Source organism: Globicephala melas, chromosome 4 (assembly GCF_963455315.2).
Source record: "Globicephala melas chromosome 4, mGloMel1.2, whole genome shotgun sequence".
NCBI classification, from domain to species: Eukaryota; Metazoa; Chordata; class Mammalia; order Artiodactyla; family Delphinidae; genus Globicephala; species Globicephala melas.
Window position 1 is genome coordinate 6,112,386 of NC_083317.1, and position 17,188 is coordinate 6,129,573.

The following is a 17,188-nucleotide window of genomic DNA, read 5'->3' on the forward strand; positions in this document are numbered from 1 at the left end:
TTTCTTTAACATGTGTAAACCTCAAAATATCAATTTGTAAACTTGCCTTTTCTAGATTCCCGATCAGATGTTCTTCCATACTGACTATCGGCCACTGATTAGGGATTCTAATAATTATGTCTTAGATGAGCAAACTCAGCAGGCTCCTCATCTTATGCCTCCACCATTCTTGGTAGATGTAGATGGAAATCCTCATCCAACTAAGTATCAGAGATTAGTACCAGGCCGAGAAAATTCTGCAGATGAACATTTGGTTCCACAGCTAGGTTATGTGGCAACAAGTAAGTTCTAAGTCTTTTTTTTTGTTTTGTTTAATTTTTAATTTGAAAAATGTAAGTAATAATACAAAGAACTTCTGTACTTTCAGATTCACCAGTCCTTAATATTTTGTTTTATTATTGTATCGCTGGATACATATTATTGTTTTGAACCATTTGACACTTACGTTCTGGCCCTCATGTCCATTTACCCCTAAATACTTCAGTATGTATTTTCTAAGAACAAAGATATTTTCTTATGTAATCATAAACTGTTATCAAAATTAGGACATTTAACAATTATATAATACTGTTATCAAATCTATAGTCTGTAATCAAATATTATTGTTCTAATAATGCCTGTTATAGCTTTTTTTTCCTCCCTTGATGTAGATTTTAATTTGGGACTGCACATTAAATTCAGTTGTCATTGATTAAGTTCAGGTTATGCATTTTGGAAAGAAGACAACATAAATGGTGTTGTAGCCTTCCTGGAGTATCATGTAAGGATGCTCATGATTGTGTTTTGTGCACTTATTGGTGGCGCTGACTTTGAACACTTGGTATCCGCCAAGGTTTTCCATTATGAATTTTTTTTTCTCTTTGTAATTATTAAGTAGCTTGTGGTTTAACTAACCTGTTCTATTTCAGACCTTTAGGATCCATTGATAATATTTGCCTGAATCAGTTGTTACTCTGAACGTTGCAAAACGGTTTTCTAACTCTATTATCATTGCATCTGCATTTTATCATTAGCTGGCCATCTACTACTCTCCCATTTATTTATTTTGTTTATTAAGTTTTAGTATGGACTTCCGGGTTGTTATATAGTGGGTTACAATCCAGTACTATCATTGTTTAGTTGCTCATATTATCCTTGGATTTGGCTGGGAGAGTCCATTCAAGCTGAGTTTTGTGTATTTTCCCAAGTCCCCATCATTCTTTGAGCACTTCATTACTTTCTGGCAAAAGATGTTCCAGTCCCGTCTTGTACTTTGCCTGTCCTAGCCAAGTACAGAGTTTTTTGTTTTGTTTGCTTTTGTATTTGTTCATGGCAGTGTAATGTTTTTCCCTAATATTATTAAATGCTATTTTTTATTTATTTTTATTTTTTAAAATTTTTTGTGGTACGCGGGGCTCTTACTGTTGTGGCCTCTCCCGTTGCGGAGCACAGGCTCTGGACACGCAGGCTCAGCGGCCATGACTCACGGGCCTAGCTGCTCCGTGGCATGTGGGATCTTCCCGGACTCGGGCACGAACCTGTGTCCCCTGCATCAGCAGGCGGACTCTCAACCACTGTGCCACCAGGGAAGCCCTAATATTATTAAATGAAGAAAAAAGATGCTTCTGTTTTGTTTGGATGAGGATTAATTTACTGAAACTAAATCACCTTAAGGTTAAAGATTAATGTAAATCACTATATGTTTACTCTTTCAAATTTTTTTATTAGTTTGATTGAAGTGTACTTTATATACAACAGAATTTACCACTTTTAAGTCTACAATTCATATGAGTTGAGAAATGTTAAACAGTCATGTAAACCACCACCACAATCAAGATACAGAACATTTCCATTGCCCCCAAAAGTTCTCTTGGGCCTGTTTGGAATTAGTCCTCTCCCTTCTCCTGGCCCCTTGTAATGACTGTTTTATTTTGTCACTTTGATTTTTCCTTTTTAAGGAATTTTGTATAAATGAAATCATACAATATGTAGTCTTTTGTGTCTGGCTTCTTTAACTTAACATGGTTCTTTTGAGATTCCTGTTGCAGGTATCAGTTGTTTTTTTCCTGTTTATTGATAGTGCAGCATTGTATGGATATACCATCATTTATCTATTCACTAGTAGCTGAAAACCATTAGTCTTTTTTCCATTTTGTAGCTGTTTTAAGGAGTGCTGAAATATCCAACTATCCTGTGAATTTGTCTTATTTTTTTCTTCAGTTCTCTCAATTTTCTCTGTATGTATTTTAAAATTCTGTTATTATATACCTACACATTTCAGATTGTGCTCCTGATGAATTCTTTTTTTTTACAATTTTATTTATTTTTGGCTGCGTTGGGTCCTCGCTGTGCATGGGCTTCCTCTCGTTCTGGTGCGCAGGCTTCTCATTGCGGTAGCTTCTCTTGTTGCGGAGCATGGGCTCTAGGTGCGCGGGCTTTAGTAGTTGTGGCACACGGGCTTCAGTAGTTGTGGCACGTGGGCTTCAGTAGTTGTGGCTCGCAGGCTCTAGAGCATAGGCTCAGTAGTTGTGGCCCGCGGGCTTAGCTGCTCTGCGGTGTATGGGATCTTCGCGGACCAGGGCTCGAACCCATGTCCCCTGCATTGGCAGGTGGATTCCCAACTACTGTGCCCCCAGGGAAGCCCTGAATTAATTCTTTCATCATTATGAAATGTCCCTCTTTATCCTCAGGAGTATTTCTTGTTTTGAAGACTATTAACTTTGTTTCATATTAAAGTAAATAATCCAACTTTTTAAAATTAGTGTTATCATGTTGTATCTTTTCAATTCTTCTAACCAATATGTCTTTATATTAAAACAGATTTCTTGCAGGCAGCAATCTAGTCTGACAACCTGTCCTTTAATTGGACTGTGTAGACCATTTACATTTAATATAATTATTAGTGTAGTCAGGCTTAAAGCTCTACATAATGCTACTTGTTTTGTCTATCCTTTCTGTTCTTTGTGCCGTTTCTCCTTTTTTTCCAAACTTTTTTGAAGTTGCTTATTTTTTAGTGTTTTATCATTATTGCCACTAATGTTTTATTAGCAATACCTGTTAGTCTTACTTATTTTTAATGGTTGTTCTAGGGCCTAAATTGTCACTGTGTAGTTTGCAGACCCATGGTTTTATCCATGACCTTTTATGGGGTCTTCGAGGTTATGACTATCTTCATAATAATATGAAACTATTATTTACCTTTGACATTTGCACTGATGAAACAGAAGCAGTGGTGGGTGAAACATTTGGTACCTGAGCACAAATCAAGGCCGTGGCACCAAACTGCTAGCGGTCATTGTATTCTCCACTGATTTGAACACACATTTTAAAATATTCTGAGTGTTAAAATTGGAAATATGCTTAAAACAGTTCTTGTTTGTGTCTGAAGTCTCTGTACTGGCTAGTGGGAACGTGTACTATTGCCAGCCCTGTGAGAGTTCTGGCAATTTTTTGGCATTAAAAAATGGCTTGGCTTTTTCATGTTTTATTCCCCAGCATGGTGGAGTTTTAACCAATGTGTGCACATATTATTTAGCCAAAGAATCGATTCCTCATTGTGTACCTCTGAGCTTTCTGTGCAATCCAGTCCTCTCTCATATTCAGCCTTGCATATTTTAGTCTTTCCCCTGCTCTCAAACTCTGACCTCTGTCTCTCAGCTCATTGTAACCTCTGGATGGTACTTGGGTTCCCTCTCCTTGTTCTGTAGTTTGGAGATTGCCTCCAGGCTGTTACCTGGAGCAATCAAAAGATTGGGCTCCATTGTCTTCTCTCAGGGATCACAGTCCTGTGCTGTTATCCAATATCTGAAAGCTCTTCTTTCATATATATTTTTTCCAGTGTTGTAGTAGTTTATAGTGGAAGGGCACTGTAGTACTTAAGCCTTTATGTGTAGAACCCTTCTTTAGTATTTGAATGGTGACTGCATTATGCCAAGTAGAAACAGGTATCATTCTTGATATTTCCCAAGTTACGTTTAAATTCAGTGCTGCGAAAGAAAAGTTACATAGGGTTTTTTGGGGAGGGGAGAGGATTAGAAGTCTCCTTTTCTGCTGTTTTCCCTTTGGTTCTATGTTGTGATCTTAGGGATGTTATGTTATTCCTAGTCCTAATTAAAGTCTTTTTATCCTTTTACGAAATTTTAAAAAATATACATTTATTTATTTTTATTTATGTTTGGCTGTGTTGGGTCTTCGCTGCTGTGTGCGGGCTTTCTCTAGTTGTAGCAGGTGGGGGCTACTCTTTGTTGTTGTGCAAGGGCTTCTCATTGCGATGGCTTCTCTTGTTGCAGAGCATGGGCTCTAGGCACATGGGCTTCAGTAGTTCTGGCACGTGGGCTCAGGAGTTGTGGCTCGTGGGCTGTAGAGCACAGGCTCAGTAGTTGTGGTGCACAGCCTTAGTTGCTCCATGGCATGTGGGATCTTCCCGGACCAGGGCTTGACCCTGTGTCCCCTGCATTGGCAGGCGGATTCTAAACCACTGTGCCACCAAGGAAGTCCCTTGTTATCCTTTTAGATTAGGGCTCCACTTCTTGCTGTCTTAGTTCATTTTTTGACAGTGGTCAAAAAATTTCCGTGGATTTTGTTTAGCTCTTCTAAATTCTTCATTGATTTCCACAGTAAAATGGAGATGTCATCAATAAGATTTAAGGGATCTAAAAGTAGATTAGTAGAATAGAAGTATTTTTCCCCCTGAAATAGTATATGACATTTTTCAGTTTCTGACGTGTTACTATGGATGGAAGTATATCTTTGCATTCTTTTTGCCTAATACCCTATTAATTTCAATTTGTTAAGGTTCTGCTTATAAACTGGTGGGGGGGTGGTCCATGTTATTTATTATGTTCAAAGAAGATGCGTTTTATGGTGGGAGGATATGTAACGAGTTGATTGCATGAAAATGTCAATGTTTAGGTAAATTTCAAGACCCCACAACCATCTAACACTTTTTATCCATGAACACTAACTGAACCTATTAAATATCTCTGAAAATGTATTATTTGAAAAATAAAGAAGCAAAGACACTTAAAAATATCTGATTTTGTACGTGGAAGATTATGGCTATGCTTAAAGCTTATTTGAAAGAGTGACTTAAGCTTGGTGGGAGAGGCATGTGGAAACTGCCTCCCTCAACTGTGCATACTTGGGGTGGGAGAGAGCTGGAGTTGGGAGTGGTCATTTGTTGAAGGCCTAAAAGGTGTTACTTTTTTTTATTTCATAAGACAGAGAAATGCCACTGCTTTTCTCTACATCAGAAATCGCACATTATTGGTTGTTATAGTCAGAGAGACCTTGAGAGATAAGATTTTAATGAAATACTTGTATAAATGAGGGGCGTTAATGTGAAACAGAAAAACAAGACTTTCACTTTCACTCAAGTGTGTTTCCAGGTGCTCACTGCTAAGGATTTCAGAACCTCTGTTGAGGTTTTTGTGGTACTTAGTACCCTAAAGTTTGTTTTGAATTTTTTTCTGTGACTTAATTGGTTATGAATATAAAGGATATCTTTAATTGATTATTTTTGGAAAACAAGAATTCTGACAATTGCTAATGTAATTTTAATTGTAGCCTATTGAAAGTTTTTTCCTCTTCATATGTATTATGATTTCATATTCATTCATTGAATTTGCAGGTGATGGAGAGGTAATTGAACAAATTATAAGCCTACAAACCAATGACAATGGTGAACGAAGCCCAGAGTCCAGTGTTCTTGATGGAATGATAAGACAGTTGCAGCAGCAGCAAGATCAGAGAATGGGAGCAGGTCAAGATGCTGTTCCAAGTGGACTTTCAAATGGGGAAGAAACACCCCGAAGAGGTAATAAATATATGAGAGGTATTTTGCCTTAATATGGCTGGATTGAAATTGAAGAATAAATGAAGTCATTGTCCCCTACATGCAGTGTAAAAAGCCTTAAGCAATGTACGCTTACAACTTGAGTAGTAGTCTGGAGGTAGCTTTATTAGGTGTAAGGTTGATGGGCTAACAAATGGACATTTGAATTTCAAGTACTATGAAAGGCTATTGAAATCTTTTTGCTCTAAAATAAGAGTATTTACAAAATTACATTAAATAAATAAGAGTAAAGAACAAAGTGTTTTCTAAAGGAAACACTAGATTTCCTTTCCTTTATAATCCTTAAAAAACTGAATTGAGTAGAGCCCTAACGTTTCTTACTGAATCAGAAAGCTTGAAGTGAGTTTTCAGGGCAAAGTACTTGATATTGGAATGTGGTAATAATTATGTTAGTGGAAATATCTAGAAGAGATGGGCGATTGTTATGCAACTGAAAACTTACTCTAGAAAAGCTAAAACCTTGTGGAAGATAAGAGAAGATTTGAGAGGCTGTAAAATGCTATAAAATTTCCTGTCTCTTTATCGCTCAGTGCTGTGTTCTGAACAGTTTCTTCAGCTCTTTCTGCCCTTTCACTCTTTTTTTTTTTTTTGCGGTACGCGGGCCTCTCACTGTTGTGGCCTCTCCCGTTGCGGAGCACAGGCTCCGGAAGTGCAGGCTCAGCGGCCATGGCTCATAGGCCTAGCTGCTCCGCGGCATGTGGGATCTTCCTGGACCAGGGCACGAACCCATGTCCCCTGCATTGGCAGGCGTACTCTCAACCACTGCGCCACCAGTGAAGCCCTGCCCTTTCACTCTTGATCTTCCTTTCATCTAATCTGCCTCGTAACTGGGCTTTAGATTTTTTTATTATTATTTGTTTTTTATTTTGGCTGCATGGCTTTTGGGATCTTTTTTGTTTGTTTTTAATTTCTTTTTGGCTGCGTTGGGTATTCATTGCTGTGCGCAGGCTTTCTCTAGTTGCGGTGAGTGGGGGCTACTCTTTGTTGTGGTGCGCAGGCTTCTCATTGTGGTGACTTCTCTTGTGGAGCATGGGCTCTGGGCGCGTGGGCTCAGTAGTTGTGGCTCACGGGCTCGAGAGCGCAGGCTCAGTAGTTGTGGCACACAGACCTAGTTGCTCTGTGGCATGTGGGATCTTCCCGGACCAGGCATCGAACCCATGTCCTCTGCATTAGCAGGTGGATTCTTAACCATTGTGCCACCAGGAAATCCCAGCTTGTGTAGTTCCCCAACCAGGGATCGAACCCAGGCCCTTGGCAATGAAAGTAGGGAGTCGTAATCACTGGTCCGCCAGGGAACTCGCAGTGCTTTAGATTTTTATTTGCAGCGACTGTTAGGTCTACAAGTTTCATTTTTTTCTTTTTAAAATATGACTTTAAAATTAGTGCCTTGTACTTTAAGTCTTACTTCTTTTATACATTTAACTGTTTTGGATTCTAGCAGCACAGAATTGGGTCTATCAAAACTTTGTTCTTCACATACTCTTTTTTTTTTTTTTTGATGTGCGCGGGCCTCTCACTGTCTTGGCCTCTCCTGTTGTGGAGCACAGGCTCTGGACGCGCAGGCTCAGCGGCCATGGCTCATGGGCCCAGCCGCTCCACGGCATGTGGGATCTTCCGGGACCGGGGCACGAACCCGCGTCCCCTACATCGGCAGGCGGACTCTCAGCCACTGCGCCACCAGGGAAGCCCATTGACATACTCTTATTTTTCATTTACACATGCTCCTCTTTTATTTGTTTTAAATCATGATAATAATCTACATCTTTTTATGTGGTCCTGTCCTGTTTCCCTATCCCAAGATAACAACTATTCTGAATCTCATGTTGATTCTTTGCCTTTTAAAAAATAGATTTGACACTCTTAAATGTATGAATAAAAAGCATTTGTTTTTAAACTTTATCCAAACGTTTATAAAGGTTAACTTTATCAAAAGGTTTATAAAAGGTTTATAAAGCGACTTAATTTTTTTCACATAGTGCTGTATTTTTAAGATTGCTCAGTTGTCACATTGGATTAATTTTGACTATTGTGTACTCTGTTGTATATCTGATTTTATTAATTCATTCTCTTGATGGGCTTTTGGGTAGTTTTGAGATTTTGCTAATCTCAAACAGAAATGCTATTAACAGTCTTGTATGGGTCTCATATACACTTGAAAGAATTTCTCTCTCTCAGGTATGTTTTTTTCCTAAATTCTAGAGTAAGATGTGAACTTTATCCCTTAGGCTTCATTCTATATCTTCCAAGAACTGGAACATTCTTTTATATGATCATAATACAATGGTCACAGTCAACAGACTTTACAGTACTACACAATGTACAGACTATACAGTACTGCTCTCTGATGTACAATCTTTACATTTCCCCACTTGTCCCAAAATTGTCCTTCATGGCTTTTTAAAATTTTAGGGTTTAATCAAGCCTTGGTCCATGTGTTTAATTATTGAGTCTCTTTTAATTTAGAACAGTTCCCTCATGGCACTGGTACTTTTGAAGAGTTCAGGCCTGTTGTTTCACAGAATTTCCCTCAATTTGAATTTGTCTGATTATCTCAAAATTGGATTCAGGTTAAACATTTTAGGTAAGAATACTGCATAGTTGCTGTGTTCTTCTCAGCGCATCAGAGCAAGAGGCACAAGATATGTATGCATTTTTCTGCACCTTGCTTTTTTCCCTTAACAGCATATTCTAGAAATCACTCTCTTTCCATTCACAGAGCTTGTCTTCATTACTTTTTATAGCTTCATAGGACTCCACTGTGTGGAATAACCAGTCTTTGTAATTAATCTGTTTATGGCCACTTAAGTTATTTTTCATGCTTGCTATTACAAGTAATGTTGTGATACATATATTTTCTTCAAACTGTTGGAGAATAATACTATGACTTGGGCAGTCAAATTTAGAATTTAGGGCTTCCCTGGTGGCACAGTGGTTAAGAATCTGCCTGCCAACATAGGGGACATGGGTTCGAGCCCTGGTCCGGGAAGATCACACATGCCACAAAGCAGCTAAGCCCGTGCGCCACAACTACTGAGCCTGCGCTCTATAGCCCACCAGCCACAACTACGGCGCCCACATGCCACAACTACTGAAGCCCATGTGCCTAGAGCCCGAGCTCCGCAACAAGAGAAGCCACGGCAATGAGAAGTCTGCCCACCGCAATGAAGAGTAGCCCCCACTTGCTGCAACTAGAGAAAGCCCATGCACTGCGACGAAGACCCATTGCAGACACACACACAAAATTTAGAATTTATTTTTAGTTCTCAATTCAAAAAGTGTTTCTTAAACATCAGTATATTTTAATACAAATTTTGGATTAATAGCAGGGGCATTTAATGTCATTTTTAATAGATGGAGTATAATATGTTGTGCAGGGCAAATTGGTTCACATTTGATTGGTGAACAGAATGTTGTACATAGAAGAATGCAGAGGTTTGTTCATTCATATTTGAGTTTTACCCTAAGCACGGAGAGCTGGTGTATTTGGAGTAAAATTTAATAGCCTCCCGTAGGAAAGGATATAGCCCCCAGTTTTTTTTGTTGCCTTAGTAGCAGGATCCCCTTCACCCTGTGGTTCAAGAAAACAAGTACTTTGCCTGGGATTCCCTCCACATCCCCCCAGGGTGGTCTCCATCCTTTGTGACTTCCAGCTCTTGGGAGGTTGCCCTGCCTCCTGTGTCTACCTGATCAGCTCTGCATAGGCTTAGGGCTTGATGTGGTCTGCATTGCCCTGTTACCCACTCTTCTAGCTCCAATTCAGGTGCTGCCAGTATTTCCCCACTTTGCATTTTTGTGAATTTTTAATAATGGGCTCTGGCAACTTGCTTGCTTGAGTGGCTTAGATTATCTCTTTAGGTCATAAATAATGTTTTTTGTTAGAGCTCTTATTATAAAGCCACCACAGTTTGAGGCATCTATTTGCAGTGCTAATTTTTCCAGAAAGATGTGTTTTTAGTTTGCAGTTTTGAGGAAGGCGAGGTTTTTAGGACTGCAAATATAACATTATTATAGAAAATGCTTGTACATTAAATTTCAGAAAGTCTAATAAAAATGGAAATTGAGCTTAATAGTTATGTTAGTGTTTGTAGTCTACATTTTTCAAAGAGATCTGTTTAAATTTATTTTGGCTGCGTTGGGTCTTCGTTGCTGTGCGCGGGCTTTCTCTAGTTGTGGTGAGCAGGGGCTACTCTTCATTGCAGTGCATGGGCCTCTCATTGCGATGGCTTCTCTTGTTGTAGAGCACAGGCTCTAGGTGTGCGGGCTTCAGTAGTTGTGGCTCACGGGCTCTAGAGCGCAGGCTCAGTCGTTGTGGCGCACGGGCTCAGTTGCTCCTCGGCATGTGGGATCTTCCCGCGCCAGGGCTTGAACCTGTGTCCCCTGCACTGGCAGGCGGATTCTTAACCGCTGCGCTACCAGGGAAGTCCCCATGTAGCCTACATTTTGATCTCAGTCACATTAAGATTCTTTTTTCCAAAGTTTTTTCAGTAGATCTTTTTTTTTTTTTGGTTTGTGTCTTAGTAGGAGGAATGTATATGCATATTAGATTGAAGTTTGTTTTGTAATCATTCTTGACAATTTTTCCCTAGGTTTTAGAAGACTAAGCTTAGACATCCAGTCCCCTCCAAATATTGGTCTGCGTCGTAGTGGTCAAGTGGAAGGTGTTCGTCAGATGCACCAGAATGCTCCACGTAGTCAGATGGCTACAGAGCGTGACCTGCAGGCCTGGAAACGAAGAGTGGTTGTACCAGAGGTACCACTAGGCATATTTAGGTTTGTTTTAGGATATCTATTAATATTGTTTATATCTGTGAAAATATATCTATATGGTTATTTACACATTTTAATCATTAGTGGTATAAATAATCATATACATATATTTTAGTAATGGGTTGGGATGTATTTTAATTGTGGTAGGAAAATGTCAAAATTGTTCTCTAACTCCATAACCAATCTTGTTTCATCTATACAAACACCCCCTGTTCTCCCTTCAGTATTATTTTGAAAGATATTCCAGACATTAATATCATTTTGTCTAAAAGTATGTCCGTATGTAATTTCTAAGGATAAGGAATTGTCTTAAAATATAACTATAATGCCATTGTCATATCTTAAAAAACAAACAATTCCTCAGTAGAACCAAATAGCCAGTGTTTAAATTTCCAGTTGTTCCAAATGTCATATTTTTAGTTTTTTGCAAGAGTATTTCGTAAGTGGTAAAATTCCATCAGAAGGCACATAATATCTTTTTCTTTATTTCTTTTCTTTTCTTTTTTTTGTGATGCTAGCAGGAACTGATACTCACTGCCCAGGTTCATTAATTCATTAGGGATTATAAATAGTGATATTTCAGCTCTGAAGTCTTTATTATCTTGGCTACTTCCAAATAAGAATTTACCCACATCTACTATTTGATTATCCAGTAGTAAAGTTTGTATATAATAAACAAGTTTCTGTATAAAAAACAGGATAGCTGCCTGCTCATTTTGCTTTATTTACCTTCAAAATAAAGATTTATTCCTTTATATTCTCCCGCAGTGGCCAATTTGTGTGTTTGTGTTGTTCACTGTATTAATTACACTGCTGTGATTTAGCTTATTTCTAATGTCCTTGTTAATGTTTAAATTTTTTTTATCTCTGGCCAGGAGGAGCTTCTTCAGGTTGGCTCCTGAGTCCTTTTGAAATGATATAGTAGCCTTGTGTAGCATCTTTGCTGTCAGGCGTGGCAGGGTGTTATAGGTTCTTCTTGTAAATTTCTTGACCTAGACTTAGGATTAGTCTTTTCTCTTAAGCAGCCCTATTTTCTTTTAGTGAGAAATGATATTTCATAAGTATAGTGTGGATCGTAGGGTTTTCCTTGTACTGAATTGTGATGTACTGATTTTCAAGTTATCAGAATGGAGGCAGCAAATACTGTTTTTCATTGATATCTAAAATGTTTCAGTATTCTGTCATGTTTGTGTCTCATAATAACTAATACCTTGAAGATAATTTTGTAAAAGTTTTCATGTGTTTAGCCAGAAGAGTCAGTTGATTGGTGGAGTAATATTGGATAATACTTATATTTCATACAGTGAACTTAAGGATATTTATAAGTATATGATAAACTAATGAAAAGCAAAATCTGGAATTGGGATGAGAAATACAGAAAATCACTGTCGTGTATGCAGCATTCTATAATTAAGCCTTAAAATTATGTCTGAGTTGCATGCTCATCAGAACTGAAAGTGTCATTTTAGGATACTTTTTGTTGTCAAAATCAAGGGAAGCAAATAGGTATCAGGAGTGAAAGTCCTGAAGAATAGTTCCTTAAACGAGCATTTATTTTTGTTAACATAAAGGAAGACTGGAAGTAGTTTAAGGCTAGAATCATGGTTCCCCAGCATTTTCCCCGGCGGCAAAAAGGACATTTCTAGTTGAAGGGATTTCATTTAAGCAGACTTAATGGTCCCACATGACATGTCTCCTCATAACTCATTGACCAGAATGTCCTCATATGGCCACACTTAGCTACAGAGGAGGCAAGGTAATACAGTCTCTATTTAGAGCAGCAAAGAGCCTAGATGAAAATTGAGATTTTGCTTCTAAGGAAGAAAGAAGAATGGATTTTGTGAGTCAGCTAGCCGCTGCAGTATAATTTTCCCAAAGAAGAGCATAGCTCTTTCTAGAACTCTATTCTAAAATACATTTGAGTTTTTATGAAGGAGATGCTGAGTGATACAGTAGAATCCTTTAGAGAATGGATTTGCAATCTTGGAAAATCATAGGTACATTCTGAGTAGCTAACACGAGAGATTCTGTTTGAGTTGGTCCTCATAGGGCCAATTAAAATACAAATGAATGAATATTTCTGTGTTAAATACGAAAAATAGGACCTACTAGCTGCCTCTGAGATTTGGGTTATATTAAATTTCTAGAAAAGTGTAGTTTGCCTTAAGTTTTGTTATAAGTTTAGGAATTTTCTGTATTAATTAAAAAAATACTTAAGTTATGATTCCCAGAATCATAATGATTAGTTTTTTTCTCTATATATCCTTTATTTATCAGCAATTAATATAACTGGGTACTTAAATTTGTAGGAAGTTGGAAGACTTCAGAATAGAGAAAGGTGAAGAAGAAAGAAATCTTTATATAATTGGAAGAAAGAGGAAGACTCTCCATCTTTCACAAAAGGTAACCTAAATTCCATTTCCTTAGGAATAAACAAATTAGAAATTAAACTGAAATTTATAGTTTTCTTTTTGATCACTGAGAATATTAGTAATATTAGTCTTCTGTTTGGGATTTAAAGTAGTAGACGTAAAGTTGTACAGGTGTTAGGAAAAGTGGCTTGAAACTTGCGGGAAGTAGCCTGATGCCTAACAGTGATGAAGGATTCTAGAAAATTATTGTTGGGATTTCCCTGGCGGTCCAGTGGTTAAGACCTTGAGCTCCCAATGCAGGTGGCACGGGTTTGATCCCTGGCCGGGGAACTAAGATCCCACATGCCTCACGGCACGGCCTAAAAACAAAATGTTATTGTCTAACAACCCCTAGAACATTGCCAGCCCATCAAAAGCATTTTGTATCCATTCCCAATCACTACTCTCTCCTTTCTCCTGCAGGTAACCAACTGTTTGACTTTTAAAGATGCTGGTTAGCTTTGTCTGTTTCTGATGTTTTCCAAATCATGCATTTATAAAAAATCTTAGATGTCACAATGGTTTGCGACAAAGCCCAACCCTACCTGAGAAAATCTTATTCCTTAGTGTTTAATTTCTTGACCATCATATGTGAAGTATTAACAAGTTAATGGAATTTATACAAAATGTATGCACGATCAGTGCTACAAAACTATGGTGAAAATGGTTGTGTTTGCAAGATATTCTCCCAATTGGTCATTCAATTTTGTAGCCATATTGTGAGAAATGGCCTGTGCGTGCCTGTCTGCCACATTAACTGCCTTGATGCATGGTGTTTTTGCTTATGACTTGGGCTTTGAGAATTAAATAAAAATAGTTTCTATCTTATTTAATTTAAAAATAATTCAAATCTATTACGTCAAGTACTGAAAAGAAAAAAATGTTGACTATCTTCAGCTATAGTTAGAATATTTTCTCATGATAAAAAGCCTTCAAAGTTAAATTTACTAAAATTTTTAAGAAATTTTTTCATTTGTTTTATTTTTGCTGGAAAAATTTTGAAAGATTTTTAAACATTTGATTGCTGTTATGTATTCAGAAATTTCTAATTTGGATATGTAATTTGATACAATCTGTAATTAAATACATCAAAAGTTATTCAAGAAAGTTATAAAGTTAAATGCAGAGAGCTTTAAAAATTTCAATTTAGCTTTTGTCTTAAAAATGTTATCTATTTTAAACCCTGTATTGGATAAGAAGGCTAAGCCTTATACTTAATCTGTTGATGTACAAAGTACAGATATACTACATAAGTGTTTACATACTGTATGTATTGTCTGTGGTATTACAATTCGAGGGAGCAAATTAGGAGAAAGTCAAGTTTCCTATAGGGTAGTGGTAATGTTAAAAAAAAGGGTAAGAAGGGCTTCCCTGGTGGCACAGTGGTTGGGAGTCCGCCTGCCGATGCAGGGGACACGGGTTCGTGCCCCGGTCCGGGAAGATCCCACATTGCCGCGGAGCAACTAGGCCCGTGAGCCATGGCCGCTGAGCCTGCGCGTCCGGAGCCTGTGCTCTGCAACGGGAGAGGCCACAACAGTGAGAGGCCCGCGTACCGCAAAAAAAAAGAAAAAAAAAAGAAAAAAAAAGGATAAGAAACACTGATCTAAATGTCATACAGTATGTATATGTAATCTTTTGTATCTGGCTTGCATTTGCCCTTGTGAGATCTGTCTTTGTTGTGAGTAGTTGAAGTTCATTTGTTTTCACTGTTGGATAGTATTCCTTAATGAGAATGTTGCTGTTTATTCTTAAAGGATATTTGGGTTGTTTTCATATTAGGAATATGAATTAGGAATAGTATGTTAGGAACAATATTGCTTTCAACATTTTGTACATATTTCTTGGTATCTGTCTGTATTTCTTTTTTTTATTACTTTTTTTTTTTGCGGTACGCGGGCCTCTCCCTGTTGTGGCCTCTCCCATTGTGGAGCACAGGCTCCGGACGCGCAGGCTCAGCGGCCATGGCTCACGGGCCCAGCCGCTCCGCGGCATGTGGGATCTTCCCGGACCGGGGCACGAACCCGTGTCCCCTGCGTTGGCAGGCGGACTCTCAATCACTGCGCCACCAGGGAAGCCCCGTCTGTATTTCTTTTGAGTATATGTACTGGAGTGAAATTATTGGAGCATAGGATATGTGTATATTCAACTTTAGTAGTTAATACCACATGTGGTTTCAGAACGATTGCACTCTTGCTTATAGTGAGATAAGTATTAAAGTCTCACTATGTTTGTAGATTTCTTTGTTTCTACTTACTTTGCTTTGTGTAGTTTGAAGCTATGTTATTTGGTGTGTACAAATTTAGAATTTCCCTTTTTCCTACTGAATTGAACCTTTTACCATTATGAACTTATCTCTAGTAATGCTTTATTCTTCAAATTCTTGTATATGAATGTAGCTATGCTAGCTTTCTTTTGGCTAGCATTTGCATAGTACATGTTTTTATACTTTACTTCCTGTCTTTCCCTTTTGCCTTTTTTTTAAAAAAAATTAATTTATTTTATTTATTTTTGGCTGCTTTGGTTCTTCGTTGCTGTGCACTGCTTTCTCTAGTTGCGGTGAGCGGGGGCTACTCTTTGTTGCGGTGCACGTGCCTCTCATTGCAATGGCTTCTCTTGTTGCGGAGCACAGGCTCTAGGTGTGCGGGCTTCAGTAGTTGTGGCACACGGGCTCAGTAGTTGTGGCTTGCGGGCTCTAGAGCACAGTCTCAGTAGTTGTGGCTCATGGGCTTAGTTGCTCCGTGGCATGTGGGATCTTCCTGGACCAGGGCTCGAAGCCGTGTCCCCTGAATTGGCAGGCAGATTCTTAACCACGGCGCCGCCAGGGAAGCCCTATTTTCTGTCTTTTTTGTTTTTAGACTGTTTCTTGCTGTTCTGAATTTTTTTCTGACCGAATATATTCCACTCAGTTAGTTCTCTTCAGCTGTGTGTATCCTGCTAATAACCTTGCGTTCTTAGTTTTAGTTATTGTATTTTTCTATTCAGAATTTTCCAGAGTTTTTAGTTTTCTGCTGAAGTTCTCTTTATTTTAATTCCTTGAAAATCAGCCCTGGTTATTTAAAAAACCCATTTCTGGTTATTTCATTATCTTGTTCCCCTGTTAATCTCTTTGCATTCTGTGTTGATTTTTTTCTCATTTTATTACAATCACATGTTCTTTGTTGCCTGTATTTTTGATTGAATGTTAGATGTTAGAGATGGTTTGAAGCCTAGGATGGCATTTCTTCTCCAGAGAAGGTTTTAATTTGCTTCTGGTAGGCTACTAAGGCCACTCTCAAGCCTGTATCACCTTCACCCAGACAAGGATGGGCTTTTAGTTCCTTGGGATTACTGTTTATCTGTAGTTTACCTATAGGTCTAGATTATAGCTCTTTGGGCTAACAGCTGAAGCTTGAGGTGTTTGCCTATACATAGGAGACTCCGAATTGTAATTTTTGTTAGCATAACTCAAGAGTTTAGTCTGTCAGTTTTTTGCTTACCTGCTAAACCTTTCAGCTTCCTCTTCCAGAGTGAAATTCTAGGGTTCTTTTTTATTGCTTGTATCCTTTTTCGTGTATTGGTCCTGTAAATCTTCATAGCCTTGTTAGGTATATAGGGCCCTCAAACCGTTTTTTTAAAAAATACATATTTTGACAGATTTTCTTGTTCTTCTTAGTGGTAGTTTTGGTCCATCTGAATTTACATATTATTAGTCATGAAATTCATTAATAGGAGTTTTTGCCCTAACAAAAAAAGTACTGACAAATTAAGGAAAGAAGAGTTGTATTAAAATCAGCCAGGGTATATTGTTGAGGATATGTTGAAATGATAAAACATCTCAATGATTATCAAACAGATGGCACTAACGTGAAAATTGATTTGTATATCAGTTCTGGGAATATGTACTTTCACTGAGTGATCTCGCATACGTGACTTTGGTGTTGGAGGAATAGCATGTGCCCTCCCCCACCCCCCCCCCCCGCCGTTTCAATCTAGCTATTTTATTTGGCTGATTTTAAAAGATTATTTAATTATTTTGTTTTAATTAAAAAAAAGATATTTAAAAAATTCAAGCACAACTGAAAGTACTGACAACAAATCATCCAAAAAGTTAAAACCTGGAAATAACTAGGATTGATATTTGAGGATCATTTCAGATATTTCTCTATACCTGTGTATTCACACAGTGATATATTCCTTA

General features: G+C 38.1%; 1 protein-coding gene across 1 annotated transcript in view; it reads left to right on the forward strand.

The window, feature by feature from the left end:
- The window catches only part of BRWD1 (bromodomain and WD repeat domain containing 1), a 120,354-nt gene that overhangs the window by 51,931 nt on the left and 51,235 nt on the right, over positions 1-17,188 (forward strand). Inside the window, exons 17-20 of the mRNA XM_030835428.2 lie at positions 56-281; positions 5,609-5,794; positions 10,420-10,603; positions 12,910-13,003. Of these exons, the coding sequence (XP_030691288.1) occupies positions 56-281; positions 5,609-5,794; positions 10,420-10,603; positions 12,910-13,003 (690 nt within the window). The remainder of the gene's footprint in view (positions 1-55; positions 282-5,608; positions 5,795-10,419; positions 10,604-12,909; positions 13,004-17,188) is intronic.